Genomic DNA, 21977 nt, shown 5'->3' with positions numbered 1-21977 from the left:
TGAGGTCGAATGTGCTGAGGAACCGGGCCGCCCCGAGTCGGTCAATGAGCTCGTCGGCTCGGGGAATGGGGTGGGCATCGGCCCGGGTGACGTCATTGAGCCCCCGGTAGTCCACGCAGAATCGGAGCTCGGGGGCGACACCGGGGGCCGCTGCCTTCGGAACTAGGACCACGGGGCTGGCCCAGGGACTATCGGATGGCTCGATCACCCCCAGGGTCAACATCTTCGAGACTTCAGCTTGAATGCAGGACCGGACCCGGTCAGGGACTCGGTAGGCTCGGTGTCTTACTGGCGGGCTGTCCCCGGTGTCCACGTCATGGACACACCAGTCGGTGACTCGGGGGATCAGGGAGAAGAGGTCGGAGAATTGTCCTAGGAGCTGGCGACAGTCCGCTTGTTGCTGGTCAGTGAGGGATGGGGAGAGGTTCACTCCTTCCACGGAGCCATCCTTCTCCCTGACACACAGGAGGTCCGGGAGGGGATCGGACTCATCTTCGGCCCCGTCATCGGTGGCCAGCAGGAGGCTCAGTTCTGTCCGCACGAAGTGAGGCTTGAGGCGGTTCACGTGTAGGACCCGCAGGGGATCCCGGGGCGACTGGACGTCCACCAAGTACGTGACTGGACTCTTCCGCTCAATTACTTTGAAGGGCCCGGTCCACTTGTCCTGGAGGGCGCCAGGCTTCACGGGGGCCATGACCCATACCTGCTGGCCCGGCTGGAACTCGACCAGAGTGGCATTCTGGTCGTACCAGCGCTTCATCTCTTCTTGGCTTGCCTCCAGGTTGGCCTCGGCCAGCTCTCGGAACTTCCTGGTCTGGTTCCGGAGGGCCAGAACGTATTGGAACACATCTCGTGGGGTGGTCTGGGGTGCTGCCTCCCACCCTTCCTTAACCAAGCTGAGGGGACCTCGGACGGGGTGTCCATATAGTAATTCAAACGGGCTGAACCCCAAGGACTTCTGTGGGACTTCCCGGTAAGCGAACAGGAGGCAGGGGAGCAGGACGTCCCACTTACGCCGGAGGGGTTCTTCTAGGCCGTTGATCATCCCTTTCAGAGTCCGGTTAAACCTTTCTACTAGGCCGTTCCCTTGGGGATGGTACGGGGTGGTGAACTTATAGGACACTCCACATTGTTGCCACAGGGACGTCATGTATTTTGAGATAAAATTAGTGCCGCGATCGCTCACGACCTCGCGGGGAAAACCCACCCGGGAAAAGATCCCCATCAGGGCTCGGCCCACCACGGGAGCCGTGACGGTGCGTAGGGGGATCGCCTCAGGGTATCGGGTGGCGTGATCCACTAGGACCAGGATGAAACGGTGACCTTGGGAGGTGGGGGGATCCAGGGGCCCCACGATGTCGATCCCGACTCGTTCGAATGGGGTACTGACGACCGGGAAGGGTTGGAGGGGAGCCTTGCGCTTCCCCCCACTCTTCCCACTAGCCTGGCACGTGGGACAGGACTTGCAGTGGGCTTCTACAGCTGTTTTCATCCTAGGCCAGTAAAAGTGAGTCACGAGACGGCTGTAGGTCTTGTCCTGACCCAGGTGGCCGGCGAGGGGGACGTCGTGGGCCAAGCCCAGGAGGAAGTCTCGGAAGCGTAGGGGTACCACCAGCACCCAGCCGGATCCTAGCTCCACCGACTTCTGCTCACTGTACAAGAGGTTATTTTCCCAATAAACTCGGTGCGTTCCGGTTTGGTCGCCTGCGGCTTGGCCCTCGGCCTGGTGCCGCAGTCCGACCAGGGAAGGACAGGTGGCTTGCTCCCGGCAGAACTCCTCCCGGGTGGGCCCGCCCTCGTGGCGCCACGGGGCCAATTCGGCCAGATCGCCTAACTCGGGGACCGGGGTGGTGTCGGACGGTGAGGGTTCGTCGCTGGCGACTGACCCTCCCGATGGGGGGACGGGAGGACCCTCGGCGGGGACTGCTCTGACTCCCTCGGTCGGGGTGTCCTCGACTTCCCCCAGGGGGGTGAGTCGGGCGGACATCGATCGGGTGGTGGCGCACACCCACTCGGGGAGTCCCATCATTCCTAGGTGGGCCTTGCGCTCGACGTACTTCCAGGGAGAACTCTCCAGGTCGTTCCCTAAGAGGCAGTCGACCGGCTGGGAGGTTCTTACGGCAACCCTCAGTTTACCTATCACCCCTCCCCACTCAAACGGCACCAGGGTTACCTGACACATACTCTCTCTATTATCTGCGGAAATTACGGGGCAAAAGACGTTGGGTAGGATCTGCTCCTCGGGGACTAAGTGCCTGAGGACACCGGTGATGCTGGCCCCGGTGTCTCGCAGGGCTTCTATTTGGTGGCCATTGATCTTGACGAGCTGCCCGTACTTCTTCGTGTTGGAGGGCAGGAGGCTACCAGGGACCATCTCTCTATCTCCCAGGGATACTAGGGCCATAGCTGCGGGTTCCCACTCCCCGGTGTCCTCAACCTCCTCCCCCAGGGCTACGTTGGCTATCTGTCTAGCAGGGTTTGCAGCAGGGGGGACCTGGGGGGCCATGGGGCACTCCGGGTCATTGGCGTAGTGCCCGGGCTTCAAACAACGGAAACACGTGATGGTTACCCGGTGCCCCCGTCTCCCGGGGGGTCCGGAGACTGGTGGGGGGGGCGCCGGGAAAGGTGGAGGTTGGGTCTTCGGGGGACTCGACTGGGACTCTCTCTGCCCTCCCTGGTTCCCTCCCCCTCTCTGGCGGGGTGGTCCCTGACTGGCTCGGGGGTATTCTCCTACAATGCTCCGGGGGACCCGGGTGTTGGTCCAGCGGTCTGCTTTCACAGCCAGCTTCCTGGGATCGGTGAGTTTGCTGTCGAGCAGATGCTGGCGTAGTTCCACAAAGCAGTTCACAGCCAGGTGTTCCCACAACATGAGGTCGGTGAGTTCCTCGAGGGTGGTGACCTTGCTGCCCTTGATCCACCCATCGAAGGCCCGACTGAAAAAGTTTACATACTCCACCCAGGTGGTGCCCGGGATCTTCCTGCAGTCCCAGAATCGCTGACGGTACATCTCTGGGGTGAGGCCGTACCTGGTGAGGAGAGCCTCTTTCATGTGGCTGTAGGAGGTCTGCAGGGAGATGGGTAGGTCGAGCAGGGTGTCCCTTCCTTCGCTCAGAAACCGTCCCCACAGCCCTGCCCCCCAGTCCTTCTGCGGGACCCGATGAGAGGTCATGGCGACCTCGTAGGCCCTGAACCATTGTTGAATGTCATCATTTTTATAATATTCTTTGACCACGTCCTTGGGGATGTGGACCTTCTGTTCCGCCGGGGAGGCCGCCTCTCGGTTCCCCGGGGGCCTCCCCTCCTCGTTTCTGGCTTTGAGCTCGATCTCCTTCAAGCTGCGTTCGTGCTCTAGTTGGAGCTTCCTTCCTTCGTGCTCCCGTTGGAGCTTCTTCTCTTCCAATTCGCCTTGTACGCGCATTTGTTCTACTGCTAGCTTTTTTTCCGCTAATTTCAATTCGCCTTCGATTTTGAGTTTGGCTAACTCGAGTTCGTGATTGCGACTTCTCTCTCTGTCTGCGAGTTCTTCCGGGGAAAGGCCCCCGTCTGGCACGAAGCCTCGCACCTGATTGCTGCTGCTTTCGCCTTAGGGGGTTCTGCTTCGTCGTGTCGCTCCCCCATGCCTTCTGGGCGGGAGGCCCCGGCATCCACCCAAGCTTTCAGTGCTTTCTGCAAATCTTCTTTGGTGTTGAGGCCGGTGGTAGCGATTTTAAGTTCTTTGCAGAATTGCTTCAGTTCTTTGTGCGTGTATTCTTCTAGTTGTTCCACCTGGAACACCCTGTTGGTGTTGGTTTCTGCGGGGCTCATGGCGCTTCCTTCTGCCATCTTTGTCGGTAGTGCGTCAGTCGTTCACGGTACGATCTCTAGGTTATGGGCCCGAATCCCGTCGCTTGCCACCAATGTTAGAAGGCGACCTCAGAGGGGCCCGGAGGGGGCCCTGACTGTCCTGAGACCCACCCTCCAAGTATCGTAGCCGGGCACTGGCGGGAGACTCCGCAGGGGAGGAATCTCGTATCTAGGATCGTACACTCGGCACCACACGACAAAGAGACACCACACCGAGGGTTCTTAGGATTCAAGCTTTATCAAATCGAAGTAGTAGGATCTTTATGATCAGCAAGGCAGATATTTACAAGCAGAGCGTGGGCTCACAGAGTCTTGGCGGGGGTAGGAGGTAGCGGGACAGTCTTTGGGGGGATATGGATCAAATGCAGGAGCGTACCCGGCGCACAGCTCACAATCCTCGAGCCGGGGGATACGCTTGTCGTCGGGGGGTCCGGCGGGACCAAAGAGCGTCTGGGGTAGCCGCGAGTCACTCAGCAGGCTCAAGCACAAGTTCGGAGGTCTTACGATCTTCAGGGAGCCGCGAGTCACTCAGCAGGGCTCAAGCACAAGTTCGGAGGTCTTACGATCTTCAGGGAGCCGCGAGTCACTCAGCAGGCTCAGGCACAAGTTCGGAGGTCTTACGATCTTCAGGGAGCCGCGAGTCACTCAGCAGGGCTCAATCACAAGTTTGGAGGTCTTACGATCTTCAGGGAGCCGCGAGTCACTCAGCAGGGCTCAAGCACAAGTTCGGAGGTCTTACGATCTTCAGGGAGCCGCGAGTCACTCAGCAGGGCTCAGATGTTCCAAGGCGAATCTGCCGGACAGTCCCAGAGCACCCCTTGTTATAGGTCGACCCCTCTTTGATGTCCGGAGTCTGTGCAGGCAGGGGTCTTGTCACCTGGGGGTCGCTTGTCGAGGTTTCCTGCCATTGTCTTTTGATCCTTTCAGGGCCGGGTCGGGAGGAGTCCCAGACACCCAGCAGGCGTGGAGCCAGCCCTCAGGGAGGCCGGAGGGCCGATCGAAACCCATCGTCCCAGGGGAGTTCAGAGGTGCGATAGAAACGGCTCCTCCCTCTCTCATCCCCTGGAAGCGTGATGTTCTCCAGCCGGAGTGGCGCCTCTAGGCCCGGGTTGTGCTGGGGCCGGGCGGCCATCTTGGTGCATGAAGTGGGCACGCGTGCCCGGGGTGGCCGAAAGGAGAGAGGTCATGGACGGGGATGCCCGGGTCGCGTGTGTGTGTTCTGGTGGGAAGGATCGGCTGGGCCGTGTGCTTGGGGTCCCAGGTACCAGGTTAGGTAGTGCGAGGACAGGAAGAGCCATGCTACGAGGCCGGGTCTAACAACTATCAAACATGCCCTCTCGGGATCTGCTGCCATTCTTGCTTCTGGTGAGTGGTGAAATTGGGGCCTTTACCGGGATTTGAGAGATATTGTTTCGGACGCATGGGTGCTGACAATGGTCCCTGTCTGCCATACCCCAGAGTTCTCCAGTGTTCACTAGGAATTAGGGGTGCAGTTGACATCTTGACACCTCATCTGCTCAAGAAGCAAGTACTTCAGCAGACCTCTTGGCTATCATTCTAATTCTCCGGAAAAGTTGGGAATAAAAGTATTTTCCACTCTATTCCATGTTCTCGAGCTGGAAGGGGCTTTTGATCAATCTTCAATCCGGGATATTTCTTGCTTCAGGATTTTGGGTGGATTCTGAACACAACTGAAAACAGCAGCAACAGAATTTACAAAAACAAATTAAGTGAATCATCGACTGCTCAGCCTGCTGATCACAGGGGCAAGCAGATAGATCACTGGCACACACCGAGGCCTCTTCGGTAAAATACAAAAGACACCACACATTACCAGACCTAAACCTATATAAGAGGGACCTTTCCCACCGTGAGAGTTCAAGAGTTATATAAAAAGCCATATTCCCCGTAGCTAAAGTGCTAAAATAATCATGAATGGAGTGCTTATTAAAAGCTGCAGCCATTCTTTGGGTCAGTGGCGTAGATATAAGGGTGCGGGGGTGAGGTCCGCCCAGGAGGCACTGTTTTTGGGGGCAGCGAAGGTGAGCAAGTCAGGTCTGTCGACTACCACCGTCCCCCCAGAACAAGTCAGCCCCCCACCCTCGCTCTCACGTGCACCAGGTGGCAAACTTAGGAGCCGCCCTGGGTGGCAGTCGGGCTAGCTATGCCACTGCTTTGGGAAATGGTATGCTCTACAAAACGGGCCTTGACTAATGTTCTATTCTGTTTACACAGTGTATCCGGGGTAGAAAACATTACAGAGAGACCAATGTTGCTAAAGGCTTTGCTGACCAGCTTCAATCAGGGGATGGAGAGCCCCCTTTCAAGGCCAAGACAGTCGTGAATAACCTCTCTATTGAAAACTGCCCTGGGATTAGACCAAACACTCACCCAAAGCAAGAGAGGGGCCAATTAGATTTTATCCGAAATGTAATCAAGGTTAAGATCAGAATGTAAATTATATTCGGGGCTGGTTGGGGGAAGGTTCAAAATGCGTCTACAAAACAGGTTTTCTTCCACTTATAAAGAAGAAGCATTATGATACCCCCAGACCCCTGCTCCATAGTAGCAGTTAGAATACATTGCAAATTAAAAATCTTAATACATGGAGAAATCAGAGCTTTAGATGGGCCAGTGCTGTCCGGTACTGAGTACTGGCACTTTTTTAATTTAAGACGGAGAGTACTTGCACCTCTTAAGAGAGACATAATACTTTTAATTGGAGAGTACCAGCACTTCTCAGCATCAAGCAGGTACTCTGCTACAGAGCACCTGCACTTCTATTTTTCCATTTCAAAACCTGGGAGAAATGGTTCCCCTGCCTTCCCTCCGAACGCGATTAAAAAGGGATCCTGTTGCCCTTCCTAGTTTCATATGAGCTGAATTCACATGTGGTTGCCAGGTGTTGGAGGGGTAAAAAGTGACACCTAGGTAACAGAAGTTCTGCACGGAGTTCAGAGAGTGGTCTTGTAGTTTTAGTGATGTCAATTGTCTCCTGCCTGGCCCACAAGCCATTGTGTGCCACTTGCATTAATTCGTAGTCATATCTAGTTTACCCATGAAGGAGACAAAGGAATCCACCATAAAGTGCAAGGCGTCCGAGCCATTAAAACTGTCTCATCAGCATACAATAATGCCGGGACAAATGAATTGCCGATTTTTGGAACATCCTTGGTGCATAATTCATTACCGAAAAAATAAAGAGCAAAGGTGCTAGCACTCAACCCTGTCGCACCCCACTGGCCAGGAGGAATTCATCAGAGAGTTCTCCGTCGCTACCATAATGCACTCTGGCCCCTAAATTTTAGTGAAGAGAATATAAAAAGTTAACCAAGGAGACTTTGACCCCAGGTTAATAAGGATGAGACAGAGCTTGGTCCTGTTCACACAGTCAAAGGCAGAGGATAGGTCCATAAAGGCCAGGTACTGCCGGCAGGATCTGGCAATGGTATATTTGCTCACAATCAAGTGCAAATTTAGGCACTGCTCCACTGTAGCAAGCCCCAGACAGAATCCATATTGCCATTGGGACAGGATATTATTGTCCCTAACCCAAGACTGCAGGCAATTAAAGAGAACCCTCCCGATGATTTTCACTGTACTGTCAATAAGGGACATTGATCTGTAACATCTTCGGGACCCACTGCCTCCCTTCTTGAAAATGGGAACTATTAGTGATTGGGGCCAGGACTTTGGGACCTTACAACACAAGGAGTTATTAAACAAGTTAATAAGCAGGGGCCCCCAGAGGATAAGCAGGAGGACAATATCGTTGCTTTGAGTCTGAGGTTTGACAGGACCACTATTATTAATTCCCACCTCACTCTCCCACATAATAAGTTACTAGTATTTGTTGGTTAAACTATAATCCCGTAATGTGATTGGGTCAATTGGTTCTGGACTAGGTTGTTTTTCAAGATACCCTCTACAGAAATATCATCAGACACAAGATTAACGCGGAGTTCCGGTCAAATTTTGCCAATCTTCGCTTGGTGGAATTTGTTTCCCATGAGGCTCCAGAAATGGGAGCTGGCGAGCATGAGTGAGAATTCACCCTCACCAAGTGCGATGTTCTAACGCACGCGGTCGCTGGTGGTCATGAATGGTCATGGTAAGAGGGCTGCTTCTCGAGTAGATTTGCTGCTATTCAAGTAGAGCAGCAATATCAACTCGAATGGCAGCACGCTCTTGCGCAGCGCATGGTGCCATTCGCAGTGATTTGGTCAGCGCTGCTCACGCTACCGGCACTAATTACACCGCGTGCAGCACGACATGTATATTTTCTGCCCGTTGGTAGAACTCCGAGGAGTCTTGCAGTATTTTTATGAAACTCTGCAGAATTCTGCTGAGTCAAATTCCGCAAGTTCCACCCACCCCTAGCCCTAAATACAGTTAATAAAAATATTGATCCATTGGATGTATATGTTCCAATAACTCCAGTTAGGCAATTGTTTGCAAAGATGTTTGGGACACAATATTTAGGCCAGATGATATTCTGGTAGCGATATTCCGGGACAATATCATTAGACTAACTTCTATACTGCCATACCTTGTTAGGAACATTGGGAGCTGTGAACGCGCGAGTTGGATAAGAAACAATAAAGTATTCAGATTCAAATGATACGGTGTTTTAAAAAAGCTAAGAAAAGTCACTGAAATCTGAAAACATTGTCAACATACTCCCTACTTAAATGAGGTGTGTCTTTTCTGTTTTGTTACAGGAATCCTCACATCGTTCTAAACATTGATCTTGCCCCTACTATGCTGGACATTGCTGGCTTGGATATTCCAGCTGACATGGATGGTAAATCGATTCTAAAACTACTCGACACAGAGAGACCAGTCAACAGGTACTTGACCTCTGAATAACTTGTCAATGAAGTTGTTTGTTAATCTAATATGCCGAGACTAAGCACATTTTTAGAGCACAACTCAGACTGCAATGTTACTTTGCCACTACATTGCCTATAAACCCTGAACTTTGTTACGCATAGTTCACATTCTATTTATATTTCATGGGAGTCTGCAATTCCTGTGCAGAAGCTTGTCTCTAATTCCCTTATTGTTGGGCCATATGTATGAACACATTGTCCCATAGACACAGAATGGGTAAAACCCTTTGATACATCTGGCCCTTAGTCACTTGTAATAATGAAATGATGAACTTGCTCAAATGTAATAATTTATTACAGTTAAGTTGTAATGTCATAATGCCTGTCTTCAAAGCCCGTCTCCAGGTGAAGGGCAGATTAAGAAACATAATTACAGCTTCAGTTTAAACAATGAAAATGAGAAGTAGTTTTCCTTTTTCTGACCTGTTTTTCTAAAATGAACGTTGATTAGCAGAAAGGAGATATTCATGGTGACGTGTTCATTTATTTTTTGCATGCTGTAGGTCATAACAGGATAGAGAATTATTTCTCCCTGTTTCGACACATTCTGAGCTACAGCATGTTTTCAATCTGACATATTAAACACATTCATATATCTTTTTGCGACAAATTACTAAATGCTTTTCAATATGTTTAATTTTGCACTATAGATTCTAGTTTTATTCTTAATGCTTGCAATCATACTGTATCTTTCATATGAGAGACGAAGACAACAAAGATTTAAAGCAGTTTATGGGAAGGCTCATAGTTGGACCATGTATTATAAGGAATAAAATACCCTCAACTGTATGTTAAAAAGGCATACCACATCTGAGTTTTAAATAGTCAATCTGTTAACATATAGCTCTCAGTGTGATTGAATTTCACTGCCATTTGTTAAATAACTTCCTGCTACTCCTTTTCAGCTCTCAAGTGAGCAGGACGGTGTTTATTCTGGATAAAAGGCAATTATGTGAGGGAAAGCACTTTAGAAAAATTAATTGCTCAAAAGGCATAAAAGGACTTATTTGGGTAGATATACCTGTCAGCTAAAATGTCAAAGTGAACGGCCTCTTAATATTATTCACCACATCCACCGAGTCTCCAATTCTGCCTTTAAATTCTGAGTAAAAAACGAATATATTTGTTAGATGCGTCTCAATATTTTCATCACAAATCCATTTTTCTATTGATGCAAATAGCCACAGGACTTTTGTAACCTGAGTATGGTACCTTGTCCCTTATAGGTTGATGCAAAGATAGATAGATAGATAGATAGATAGATAGATAGATAGATAGATAGATAGATAGATAGATAGATAGATAGATAGATAGATAGATAGATAGATAGATAGATAGATAGATAGATAGATAGATAGATAGATAGATAGTTAGTTAGTCAGGTCTTACCATGTAATTCCATGTGTTTGATACAGCTAATATTCTAGATCGAAATGGTTGTGAAACTTTATAGTTCCAAGCAAAGTATAAATGTTATCATTTCTTTTCCAGATTTCATTTGCAGAAAAAGTTGAAGGTGTGGCGAGAATCATTCCTCGTGGAGCGAGGGTAATAAATTAGATTCTAAAACGTTTTTGTATTCTAATCCTACACACATGTACTTGCATGAAATTACACATTTTGCACTGCTCACCATTGGGTGACAGTCCTCGCACTGAAATTTACAGGCTTATTTACAAGTCCCTTGTGCCGCCGATGCGTCACTTTCAATATGGGGAAAAAGTGACGTACCAGCGGCTCATGGGGCTTGTAAATAAGCTCCTTAGACCGCAGGGTGTACCTCGAGTACAAATCTCACAAAAAGACCAATTGGTTCATTTTTGCACCACTTGGTATCACCTGGTGTTGCTCTCCAACTCGTTTTTTTAGGGAAAACTCAGCCGGTGGGATCATGCGCTGTGCTATTTTTATTTCAATTTATTTCAATGTGTGCACTGCAATACTGAGGTACTTAAACATTCCTTACATTTCAGTTAAGGGAGATTCCCTCCCATAAGCAATCTGGACTATTGCATTATGTCAAAGCCTACGGCCCTTTTATGTGCGTAATTGATTAAAAAGGGGCAAACTTTCTTTCACTGAATTGTTTGCTACTCTTCCATAAAGTAAAATAAAATGTCCACGTGTTGCACCCACGAACATTGACGAAACACTCTCAATAGGAGAGAAAGAAATAAACCAAGAAATTCTGATTAGCTTCACTCCGCCATTTAACTGAAAAGTAAGAATTTGTCAGAATTGCGCGAAAGGACTCAAATGTTTTCTTCTTGTGACCCCATTCTTTTCCAGTAAATTGCTGCATAAGCGGGAAAATGACAAGGTAGACGCCCAGGAAGAGAACTTTCTCCCTAAATACCAACGTGTCAAAGACCTCTGCCAGCAAGCGGAGTACCAGACGGCCTGCGAGCAGCTGGGGCAGGTGAGGCTGGGGGCAAAGGGCGGGCTGAGCAGGCCTCCGCACGCGCCTACGTACGCGCCTACGTGATCAGGCAGCGTTCACTTCATTCCTACGGCCAATTTGAAAGTTAATGGCCTCACGTTGAGGCTGTAGTAGCTCTTAACTTAATTGCAGGCGGTTGCCTGGCAACGTGACTCATTACGAGACCATTGCCCTGAAGTAGGCGAAGCAGCTGATCGCATTTCTGCGTTCTGATGTCATCGTTTTGTTAAGCTCGGTTAGGTTTCTGCGTTTTAGGGGCATATCAGCAACAGACGGTGATAAATATCGCAAAGCGCGCATAGCGCTTTTATATTTATCGCCACCTATCGCTGTAATTTATCGCCCGGATAACACGGTATTAACCATGCGTTACTCCAGGGCGATACATTTTACATCAAAAGCGGCGTTATGTGGGAATATTGCTGTTAAACCAGCGATATATTCCCATAGCGATAGAAGAAACATTGATGATAGGGAGATGTGGATTCAGCCACTGAATCCACCTCCCATGTCATAGATAGGGTAGTCATGAAAAATAGCAGACTTAAAATACTGGCGATAACAGCGGTTAACGCTGTATTTTACATCGCTATGGGTGTCCTGGGCCGTATTGTAAATACGGAGTAGGGCAGTTAGAGATCATTTTCCCTTAGTTTTTATAGGGAACGCCTACTTTGCATCTCATTAGAGATGCAAAGCGAGGCGTGAACTAAACAGGAGCTGATTCAAGGAAACACGCGATAGCGTGTCCTTGTAAATAATGCGATATAATTATCGCCGCTTTTCGCCCAAAAACGGACGCTAAAGCGGCGATAATTACATCACCAGCCCTTGTTGATATGCCCCTTAGCTTGTAAATGAGTAAGTGATGGTGCTCAAACTCATGTTCAAAAGCCCGCGGACAGTGCCGTCGAACGTCAGGGGTGCCAAAAACCAAGGCTGCGTAGATCTTGATTCCACCCCATGTCTCTTTCATCCATGAGCAGAAACTATCTGCTACTTTATTTGACGCTTTCAGGCTATTTTTCATCCCTGCTGTCTTTCTTTGTCGCTCTTTTCCGTATTTCCCTCTCTCTGCCCCTCCCCCCCTTTTTCTCTCTCTCGCTCAAAGTCTGAGGTGCAGAAATAAAGCCACTTGCCAAAAATGAGTACCATTGGTCCCACGTGCAACCATTGGCTAAAATTAAGGACTGGTTATTATTGCTGTCTATAGATGGTCTCTACCTCAGTGCGAATGCAGTTCAAATCTTATTTTCGAGTCAGCCGCGGCACGTTGCAGGTAAGAGCGTGTCGTGGGGGGGACACACGACGATAAGGGAACATTAATTATTTATTTAATATCCCCTCGTTGTCGTTTGTCGAAAATCCCCCCACCCCGAATTCGGTCTCACCGCTCTTACCTGCAGGGGCCGTGGCTGTTTAGAGTTAATGCAGTCTAATCTCAGAGCAATTTTCAGGTGTAAATCAGATTAATACGCGAAATACCCCCTTTGCGGGCCTAGAACTCATTTACTAATTCAGGAAAGACGGGTTCATACTTTTACACAGGGTTGCTCACAAGAGGATTTTCATGTTAGTAAATTTAGGAGGTAGGGTGGGGAGTGGACTTTGCAGTACTAGAGAGAACTTTGTAAATTTATGAACATAAAACAAATGTGTAATATTGGAGAATTTTCACAAACTTACTTCCAGCACCTTCTCAAAAAGCCACAGATTTACCCCTGCTTGGATGGGAAGCGGAATGTTGACCTCCCGCCCCCATGCATTTTCAAAAACAAATGAGAGTGTAGGGGAAGAGTCATCTCTTGGGGAAAATGTATTTTGCACATGGAGACAAAATAAACGGATGAAAAGAGTTAGCTTGTGTATTTCCATGGCTTATTTTAACACATTAGAAAATGCACAAGTACATTTTTGTATAAAAAAAAAAAACTATATGATTTTCACAAAATCTTTCAGGAGGATGCCTAGAGATCTCTATTTATGTTGCAGATGTTACCTGGACACTTTGTGAATTCCAAAAATTCTAAAATCTGCACTCATGTCAGTTGAGAAGCCTGTGAATGCAGGCATGCACAGCCTTTTGTGAATCAGGGTTAATGAGAGAAGTCAACCAAGAACTCTGTGCAGCAACTATTGTTGCACCGGAACCCAGGCACATCGGGGGTCTACTGCACACTAAATATGGCTGTCTTTTAATACCCAACATGGTGGATGGTGACCCATAGTCCTTGCTTGCTTTATGGCCTGTCCTACCTTTACTGTGCTGCTACGAACACACTTTACATTGCAGATAGAGGTCAGTTGGCACCTATTTTACAGTTTGACGCAGCCTTTTTTTCCCTTATTCTCTGATTTATTTATTTTCGGTGACATTTGATTAGATTTGATCTAGTCAATTGATAGCCAAGAGCATTTAGCACATATAATCTTCATTAATTAATGCATGGTGTATGGATCTCAAATACGTTTGAATACATGTTTCATGAAGGAATTCTGGGACTTATTTACGAGAGCCATTCGTCACTTTCGCACCACGTAAAGTGGTACATGTGTGACGCAGGGCTCTCATAAAGATTTATGAAGCCACACAAAGCCACTGTGCATGGCTTTGAGAGGCCTCATAAATCATGAGTAAGGCGACATCACCTTACTCTACGCCCAGGAGGTGTTCCATGGGCATTGCAGTGGGTTTTCCCACGCAACACTCATGGGATTTGAAGCTGGCCCAGATTTACATAGCAATGTAAATCTAGGGAAGCGCCACATTTTTATGCATACCAAGGTGAGGCATAATGAGAAGAAATAACTTCACTTCTCCTCATTTTTCCCTCTTTCCATGTGTGCTGCATTCTGCAGTACATAAAGAAAGAGGTAAACGCCTCTTGGGGTTGTTTTTGTGCAGGAAGGTGCGCCATGGTGCAAGGGTGCCCACGTTTGCACTAGCCTGCTGAAACTGCGCCAGCGCAGGAAGAAAGGACCGGAATGCACCATATTGCTTAAATACAGTGCATCACTGTCCTTTCACTTTGGCGTACCTTGCTGCGCTGCCCTACACCAAAATGCCATAAATGAGGCCCTTATTGTGCAGTCTGCAATTTTACAGTTTTAGAGCCATGCGTCCAGTAAACATTTTTTTAGAAATCTTAATTCACAGTGTGGTATAGCCAAAATAATATACAAAATGGAGTCTGGAGATTTTATTCCGATGCCATAAAGGGATTGACTTTTGAAATTTCTTGCACTTTTTCCAAGTTTCCTTTCCATTAGGGCGCACATAAACATCGTTCTCAGCGGCGTGGATTTTTCCATGGAGTCACTTGTTTTTACGCATGAGTTGGAAACACCCAAAGTTGTATTCATAATACTGAATGCTTTAAATGCACAGTTTTGTCAGACTTTCAGAACATGCTCTTTTTGGCAATGACCACAAATGAGGACAGAAGTAAACACTAGTGCTAAGAGTATAGTTTGAAACATTTAGTTTTAATTCCTCTCAAAATCAATGTGTGTTGCCAGTGGCGGGTCCTTTTAAAGGGCTACGATCCCTTGTTGTCTGGCACATTCGTTTTTATTATGCCAAGGGTGAATAATAAACTGTTATTCACTCTTGGTATAACAAAAGTAAAGAGCTCCTTCTGTCCAGCATCAGTCTCTGTCTTAAGGCTGGTGCATTCACACAAAAGCACCTGCACCACCCATCAGAGAGGGATCACCAGGGCTGGAGAAATTCAATCCCAGGCCTTTGGGCCCTGGCATCAGTGCCTCCCCTATATGTGACGTACTGAGGCGTCACAGATAATGGTAGCCATGGGTGCTGCAGGCTTAAGCCCTACAGTGCCTGTGGCTACACGTCAATCAGCCTGACACCCCACTCTTTTGCAACCTGTCACAGAGTTGGGAAAGGGAGGGATGAGTAGGAAGAGTGAAGCCTGGTATCTGCGCCCTCCTGCATCGGTGCACGGTTTCAGTGTCCCCCAGCACCGGACGCAGAGTAGAGCAAATGTCCAAATGGGACCTGTGCTGGAAATAAGGTAAGCAAAAGAAAACTTCTTAAATGTCTGCGTATGGGTGAAAGGGTTTTTCTGCGGGTGCGAGAGCGCGTCTGTGAGATAGAGTGCATGGGCGATCATGTCTGTGCATGTGAGTGAAAGTTAGAGTCTGTGACGAATGAAGTCGGACTACGAGAGACTGTATGAATGAAAGAGTGAAGCTGACTGAGAATTAAAGCCATTCACAGCTTTGATTCGCAGTCAAACTCACTCATTCATTAATTCATTTAGACACTAGATATAGGAAATGATAAAATAGACTTAAGAAACCTTGAACTACTGAATTAAAGTCTGAAATGCCATATGTACTATGTAATAGGACATACTTCCAGTGGCGTAACAAGGTCAGGTAGTACCCAGTGCGGAAAATTTCTTGTCACCCCCGGCTTGACAAAATGGCAAAATATGTGTTTAAAACACATATTTTTGCCATTTTGTCACCCCCTCCAGTGATGACACCCGGGCGGCCCACACCCACCGCGCCCCCCTTCCTATGCCACTGCATACTTCTATGGCATGGAACTTTTTCAAAATGTATCGCAATAATGGCTGACAGAGAGTTCCTATGACCATTTGTCCTCTTGTAAATGGTCTGTCGAAAGGAGATCTGTAATCCTTTAGTGATTGGCAGTAGGCATGCTGAATGTTCATGCATATCTTTGGAAAGTCAATAGCATTAATTATTAAGAGAATATTTCTGGACTGGATTTTTATTAACCGAAGTTATGGTTCGGGTCCTGGTGAAGGGCTGTTTTTTCAATCCAAAATGAATCTATGAAAGGGCACCTGCTTTATAAACTTCTGAATATTAAATGGAAGAAACATTAAAGAAAAACGTGCTGGTCTGTAAAGTAAAAATCATTAAAAAAAAAATAAGAAATGACATCTTAGATTTGAAAAAAATATGTAAAAGTCAGGCAGTATGCTTCACCTTATGTGTATGCTCTTTTAATGTATGGAAAAAATCATCCTAGAAAAGAGTGGGAGGCTTATTTAATTAAATCTGATAGCAGCTGGGCCCAGATCTGCGAGGATGTGAGAGTGACAGGCAGCCATGCCTTCTGAATTCGTATGCGAGCTTTATGACAGCTCCTTCTCCGCCCTGGGCTGACAGGTCAGAGGATAACTCAGAGAATTAATGCCAGTGATGAATGGTGCACAAACTGCAGGACACAAGCTTAGAATTCTAAACTGATGGTCTCTTCTTGTCATCCTTCTGAAGTCAAAAAAATGAGGACCACTGAAGTGGGTGGCAGTAACTTTTATTAGCTTTACATCGCTGCCAAACTGTACAATTGTGGCTGCAATCACTTCACAAAAAACTGGGGCTGAGGTGAACACTTTGGCCTCGGAGGTCTCCTTTTGTGACTTTCTGGGGCTCTTTCAAAACCCCCTGTCTTTACAGCACTGCTTGCTGAGTGCATATAGTGAGGGTCCCACACATTTTAACTCCCAAAAGGCTGCCCATTTGTGGCATCTTAGTGTTCTATGCCTGTTGCTATGTACTATAGAATGTTATGATGTAAATAGCAGAGTCTGTTCATTGTTAGCTGAGGACTGTAACCTGAAGCAGCTGCTTGTAGTTGCTGTCCGTGGATGGGATCCTTTCTTAGGAATAAACCTACTATCAACATGAATATGGTGTACCCTCTTTATTACACCATTGAATTGCTGTCTACCTGTGTCCTTTAACCTCTCATCTTTGCTAACTCTTGTGCATCATATTTAATTTTTTAATTTTTTTTTTAGAGTTTTATTTTCGCAAACTAGACTCGAGAAATCGGGTATCAGAGCGCTTTACATGAGCACCAGTTTTGTTACAGATGGACACATTCTTTTTTTTTGTTAGGCACCCTTTATGGTTCCCTCCAAATGTCATGTTCATGTCTCAGCGGATCCGAAAAACCTCGCCTTTTAGAGTTTTATATAGCACGAACTAGACCCGAGAAATTGAGTATCAGAGCGCTTTACATGAGCACCAGTTTCGTTACAGATGGACACATTTTATTTTTTGTTAGGCACCCTTGATGATTCCCTCCAAATGTCAGGTTCACCTCTCAGCGGATCCGAAAAACCTCACCAGTCTCAGATAGGACGGGGGATCTCTTCACCATAGCACCCATACCACCTTTGTCTTGTTGCTACAACCAAAACGTTAGACCAGGGTTGATAGTGTAGATTCTACGCTAACAAATGCACACGTTCGGCACTGTAGTGACCACCAGTGTTGAGTTATGTTGCCTTAGGTTATATGAGGTTAGGTTGTATTATGTGTGCCTCATAGAAAGTGCTCATTCACTGCTTGAGAGTCGTCTATGACTGCATATGGAAGTGACGCTCTCTACAGAATGCACGTCTGGATGACCAGGTCACTGCTGTGCCCATCATTATTAGGAAGGGTGAGTCGGACACGGAGGCATATCCCCTGTTGGCGCTCATTGACCACATCCCTGGAGTGCATGTCGTTGTTAGGAATGGTGAGTGCAGAGTGAGATTGATTGAGTGAGGATGAGTTGATCTAAGTTAGCCTAATTGAGAATGAGGTAGACTGACTGAGAAAGAGTGAGGCTGACTGAATCAGGGTCAGAATGAGACTAAGTTAGTCGGAATGATATTCAGTGAGTCAAAGTGATATTTAATCAGTCCGAGGGAGTGAATAAATGAGACTGAGTATGAGTGAGTGATACTGAGTGAATTGGAATGAGGTGGATTGAGTATATCAGAGCGGGACTGAGTGAATCAGATCGGTACTGTGTGAATCTCAGTGAGACTGAGTTAATGGGACTGAGTGAGTCGGAATGAATTGGACTGAGTGGGTCAGAATGAGTGGGACTGAGCAGGTCAGAGTGAGACTAAGTGAGCCAGTGATGTGGAGTCAGTCAGAGTAAGTCAAAGTATGAATCAGAGTAAGTTGATGGGACTTATTGAGAATTAGTAAAAGAGTAAGGCTGAGTGCAAATGAGTGTGAATGAACCTCATATGTCCGCCAAACCATCAGAGCAGATGTGTGGCTTGGTTACTGGAATTCCAGCAAAAGATTATCCCCACCACTTTTAAAGACCACCAGCCACCATTGGTGTTGGCTCTGAACTTGGAAACCAGGGACATTCTGCAGCACACATAGAACAAGTAAAATGCTATTAATGATTGTTTATGTGCAGGAAGGTGTCCCTTTCTGCACATAATCATTAAATAATGACTATTTGCTACTTTTATGTTTGATGCAGAAGGTAGCAAACATAGAAGTAGCAAATCACCATTAGTGGTTGTGAATGTGCAGGAAGGGACACCTTCCTGCACATAAACAATCATTCCCTGCAACGCAGGCACCCTTGCACTATGGTACAACGGTGTCTGTTTCAGCACTAAGCAAATAAATTTAACGTCAGCGCTAGGGAAAACACAGGGGTGTGCCATATTCTTGTGAATGCAGCGCATCCCTGCATTTTAAAAATGCCTGAGCGCAGCGCTCTCCGACATTTTCCCGGTCAGTATTCTTAAATGTAAAAAATGTAACCTTAACACAGTGCATGTTCACTTGTGCAGCCCTATTGCAAGGCACGCGCCAAGTGTAAGCTCCACCACTTCACCAAAGATTGATTGGCCCTTTGGTAGCTGGAACATCAGATTTCAGCTGTGGAAGCAGCACTCCGGTGCAAAGGTTTAGTTCTGTCCCCCTGCACACAAAATAATAGTTTATCGAGTCATTTTACTTGCTCTTCTGAGAAATGTGTTCATTTTGAAAATGCTTCATACATGGAATCTATCTAATTGCAATTCTGAATGTCATGCAACAGACAGGAATAAATCACTCATTAGAATAATAAGTGTAAGATGAAGTTAATTATTTATGACTGAAACTATCATCCAGCACTGCTCAAAAGGAACTGGTTTTGCTTCTAGTAAAACAGAAGATTATAACCGACAGCGGCCCATGCAGGTACGAGCGGTGGGGTCGGGTGGGGAGGGGGACATTTCGACAGAAGACGACGAGGAAAAATTAATTATTTAGTTAATTTTCCCTCGTGGCCGTCTGTTGCATCCCCCCAACCTGGCCCCATAGCCCCACTGCTCTTACCTGCACGGGCCACTGCACTATTTTCCACTGGACTTCTATACTCTTTTTTTCACCTAACAACAGAGTTACATTAATGTAACATCCCATTTTGAAGATCCTGTGGCATTTTGTGTTGGTGGTTGATCTATCCTGGCTGAAGAGGGGTGAAACCCTGAAACCGGTCCTAGGATGCTTGATTCCGGTCCAGGGAAGACATGGCTTGGCAGTTCGGGCTGGACTTTTCCCATGAGGCACAGGGTCAAGACTGATTTGCATATGGCCATGTCTGAATTGGGGTGGCGTGGTGAGAAAAATCACAATAGATTAAACCCAGATCTGTGACGGGGGGTGAATGTTTTGCCAATGTGCAACATTCCGTCCATCATCTTGTGTGTTTTGGTGGTTGATCTAGGCCACGTACCGCCTCTTTTCAGTGTCCCAGCAACCCTCACTTCCGTTTTACAGCTGCCTGTCATATTACGCAGCTATCAGCTGCAATTTTAACCTGTTTCTCAATTGGCTTACTGAGGTGAAAAGCTATAGCTGCAGTTGTGCGGCAGGAAAGGTTAATGAGCACTGACTGGAACCCAGAGATATTTCAACAGAACACATAACATTGTGGAATCTTTGAAAAGCTCTTTTCTGTTGCCTGTCCCGCTTTCTTCAAGTTTTTTTTGCTATGGTTTAATACTTTATTTTCATACTTTACTGTTTTCTTCTCATACAATTTGGCTTTAAGAAGTTTGCACACATAATAATGTTTTCATTTATCCTGATCACTTTCGGCAATAATTTCGATGTTTCTGTTATTTGTGCTTGGAATGGAAAGGTGGATGGGCAGACAAATGAGTGGAGGGAAAGGTGGATGGAAGGATCGGTGAGGCTCGATCGATTGGCAGTAGAAATGGAGAGGGCAAAGATGGATGGATTGATAGCTGTATTGTCCAGGATGGGCGGATGGATAGATGGATGGATGTTATCCTAATTTGTAACCTCTCTATTGAGCCTCCACTTTTAAAGAGCAGCAGCTTGTTGTATTAGCCCGAGGTCAAGGCGTTTTGGCTTGGTTTTTATAGTAAGATACTGCCGCTACACATGTAGATGCCGGAAAGGTCTGTGAGAAACACAAGAGGTAGTTTCTGGGCCTTGGAGTCCATCAGACACACTTTGTGCTCTATAAATTTCAGGTGGTACAATCAAAATGAGCTTCCTTCCAGCCTTGGAACCTGTCTGTGATGTGTTAATACTATAATGCTTCCTCGTTGTTGAAGAGGTTGTTAGCCTAGCACTTTACAAGCTGCACACTGCACTTTTCTTCCCCCAAAATGCTCTTGTAGCTGGCTTATCTGTCCTTTTAGTTGCCTCAGACAGGAAGTACTTCTTTATTAGAGCCCTTTTTGGCTACTTAAGACCAGAAACCATTAAAAAAAGAATTAGCAAATAGGAAGTGAAAGACCTCAAAATATCAAGCCCATCTCAAAAATGTAATTTCAACAGCCAGTGTAGTTCTCTTTAATGTCTCCCTGAGAGTTGTGTGTTTTTGTGTGTATGGGTGGGAGTCTGCGCATGAGTGTGCCTGTAAGAAATTGTGTTATTAGTTCCTACATATGTAATAGCTCTACAATTGTCTCCTTACTGGGAACCAAGTACCCCATTGTAGCACTTGACTCAATCAGTGTAGCAAAGCAGAGCAGTCCAATGCCTGCTCAGGGGAGATGGGGAGGTGGTGTGGTTTATTAATCTCCATTTGTTAGCACACAATAAAAATACTCAATAAATCGTTGTCTATCCTGCGCTTTGCATTGGGTGATATTATCACATTTGACCTCTAGTGGGCCATGACCCCAAAATCACAGTACCACCCCACTGGTACCAGATAAAACATCCCAATATATGGGGGCATTATTTTAAATAAAACAGGCATGTTGGATTAGTCTATGAGTAGCTACATATATAGGTCAAGCCTTTTGGCTTTGTCAAATAGAAACCAGATATTTCATGCAAGCCTATTGGCTTTATCAGGTGGTAATCACATCTCTTAGGAAAATAACCAGATGATGATTCAACAATGAAACCAATGACATTCAAAGGCATTCATTACTCATTAAGAAATACTGCAATATTCATCAACTGTAATTGTCACTAAAGATCCTTTGATAAAACATTGTGAATTAAAATAACATGCATCAGAGTATCTGCTGTACACACCCAGGCCTCCTGAATCACAGCTATAGAACCAACAACTGGTGGTCCCAGCACTCCAGAGCTGTGCAACAAAAGCTCCATCCCAAACATTGCTTTAAGAATACTGAAAAAGTCTCCCCAGGTCATGCATCTTGTGACCTGGGAGACATAGGATGAGTGTTTTCTATTAATGTCTCCTGGTGGGCTTCTGCAGTCTATGCAACCCCCCCACAACATTTTGCTGAATTGTTGGTGCTGCTCCTGACCCTACTTGGGCCACCACAAGAGAGAAGAGAAATGCAGACAAAAATCTTTGCACGGCATTATGGGGCTCTCCTCGCCAGGAGTATGCTTATTTGATGAACAGCTTTAGTCGCTCTGTTTATATGCGCGGCCTCGTGCTGCAACTTTTTCATTTTTGTCTTCTCTCAATAGGGGTACCCTACATCATCCAGGACACCCACAGCTGCTAAAAATGTTAGGGCAGCTTGGGTAGTGCACTCCAGCAC

General features: G+C 46.8%; 1 protein-coding gene across 6 annotated transcripts in view; it reads left to right on the top strand.

The window, feature by feature from the left end:
* SULF2 (sulfatase 2) overlaps window positions 1-21977 on the top strand; it is a 365924-nt gene that overhangs the window by 230640 nt on the left and 113307 nt on the right. For all 6 annotated transcript variants that reach the window (XM_085619425.1, XM_085619422.1, XM_085619421.1 and 3 more), the window contains exons 8-10: window positions 8565-8693; window positions 10227-10283; window positions 11025-11154. In XM_085619425.1, coding sequence (XP_085475551.1) covers window positions 8565-8693; window positions 10227-10283; window positions 11025-11154 — 316 coding nt within the window. The remainder of the gene's footprint in view (window positions 1-8564; window positions 8694-10226; window positions 10284-11024; window positions 11155-21977) is intronic.

Source organism: Triturus cristatus, chromosome 7 (genome assembly GCF_964204655.1).
Source record: "Triturus cristatus chromosome 7, aTriCri1.1, whole genome shotgun sequence".
NCBI lineage: Eukaryota > Metazoa > Chordata > Amphibia > Caudata > Salamandridae > Triturus > Triturus cristatus.
This window is presented reverse-complemented; position numbering and strand designations above follow the sequence as displayed.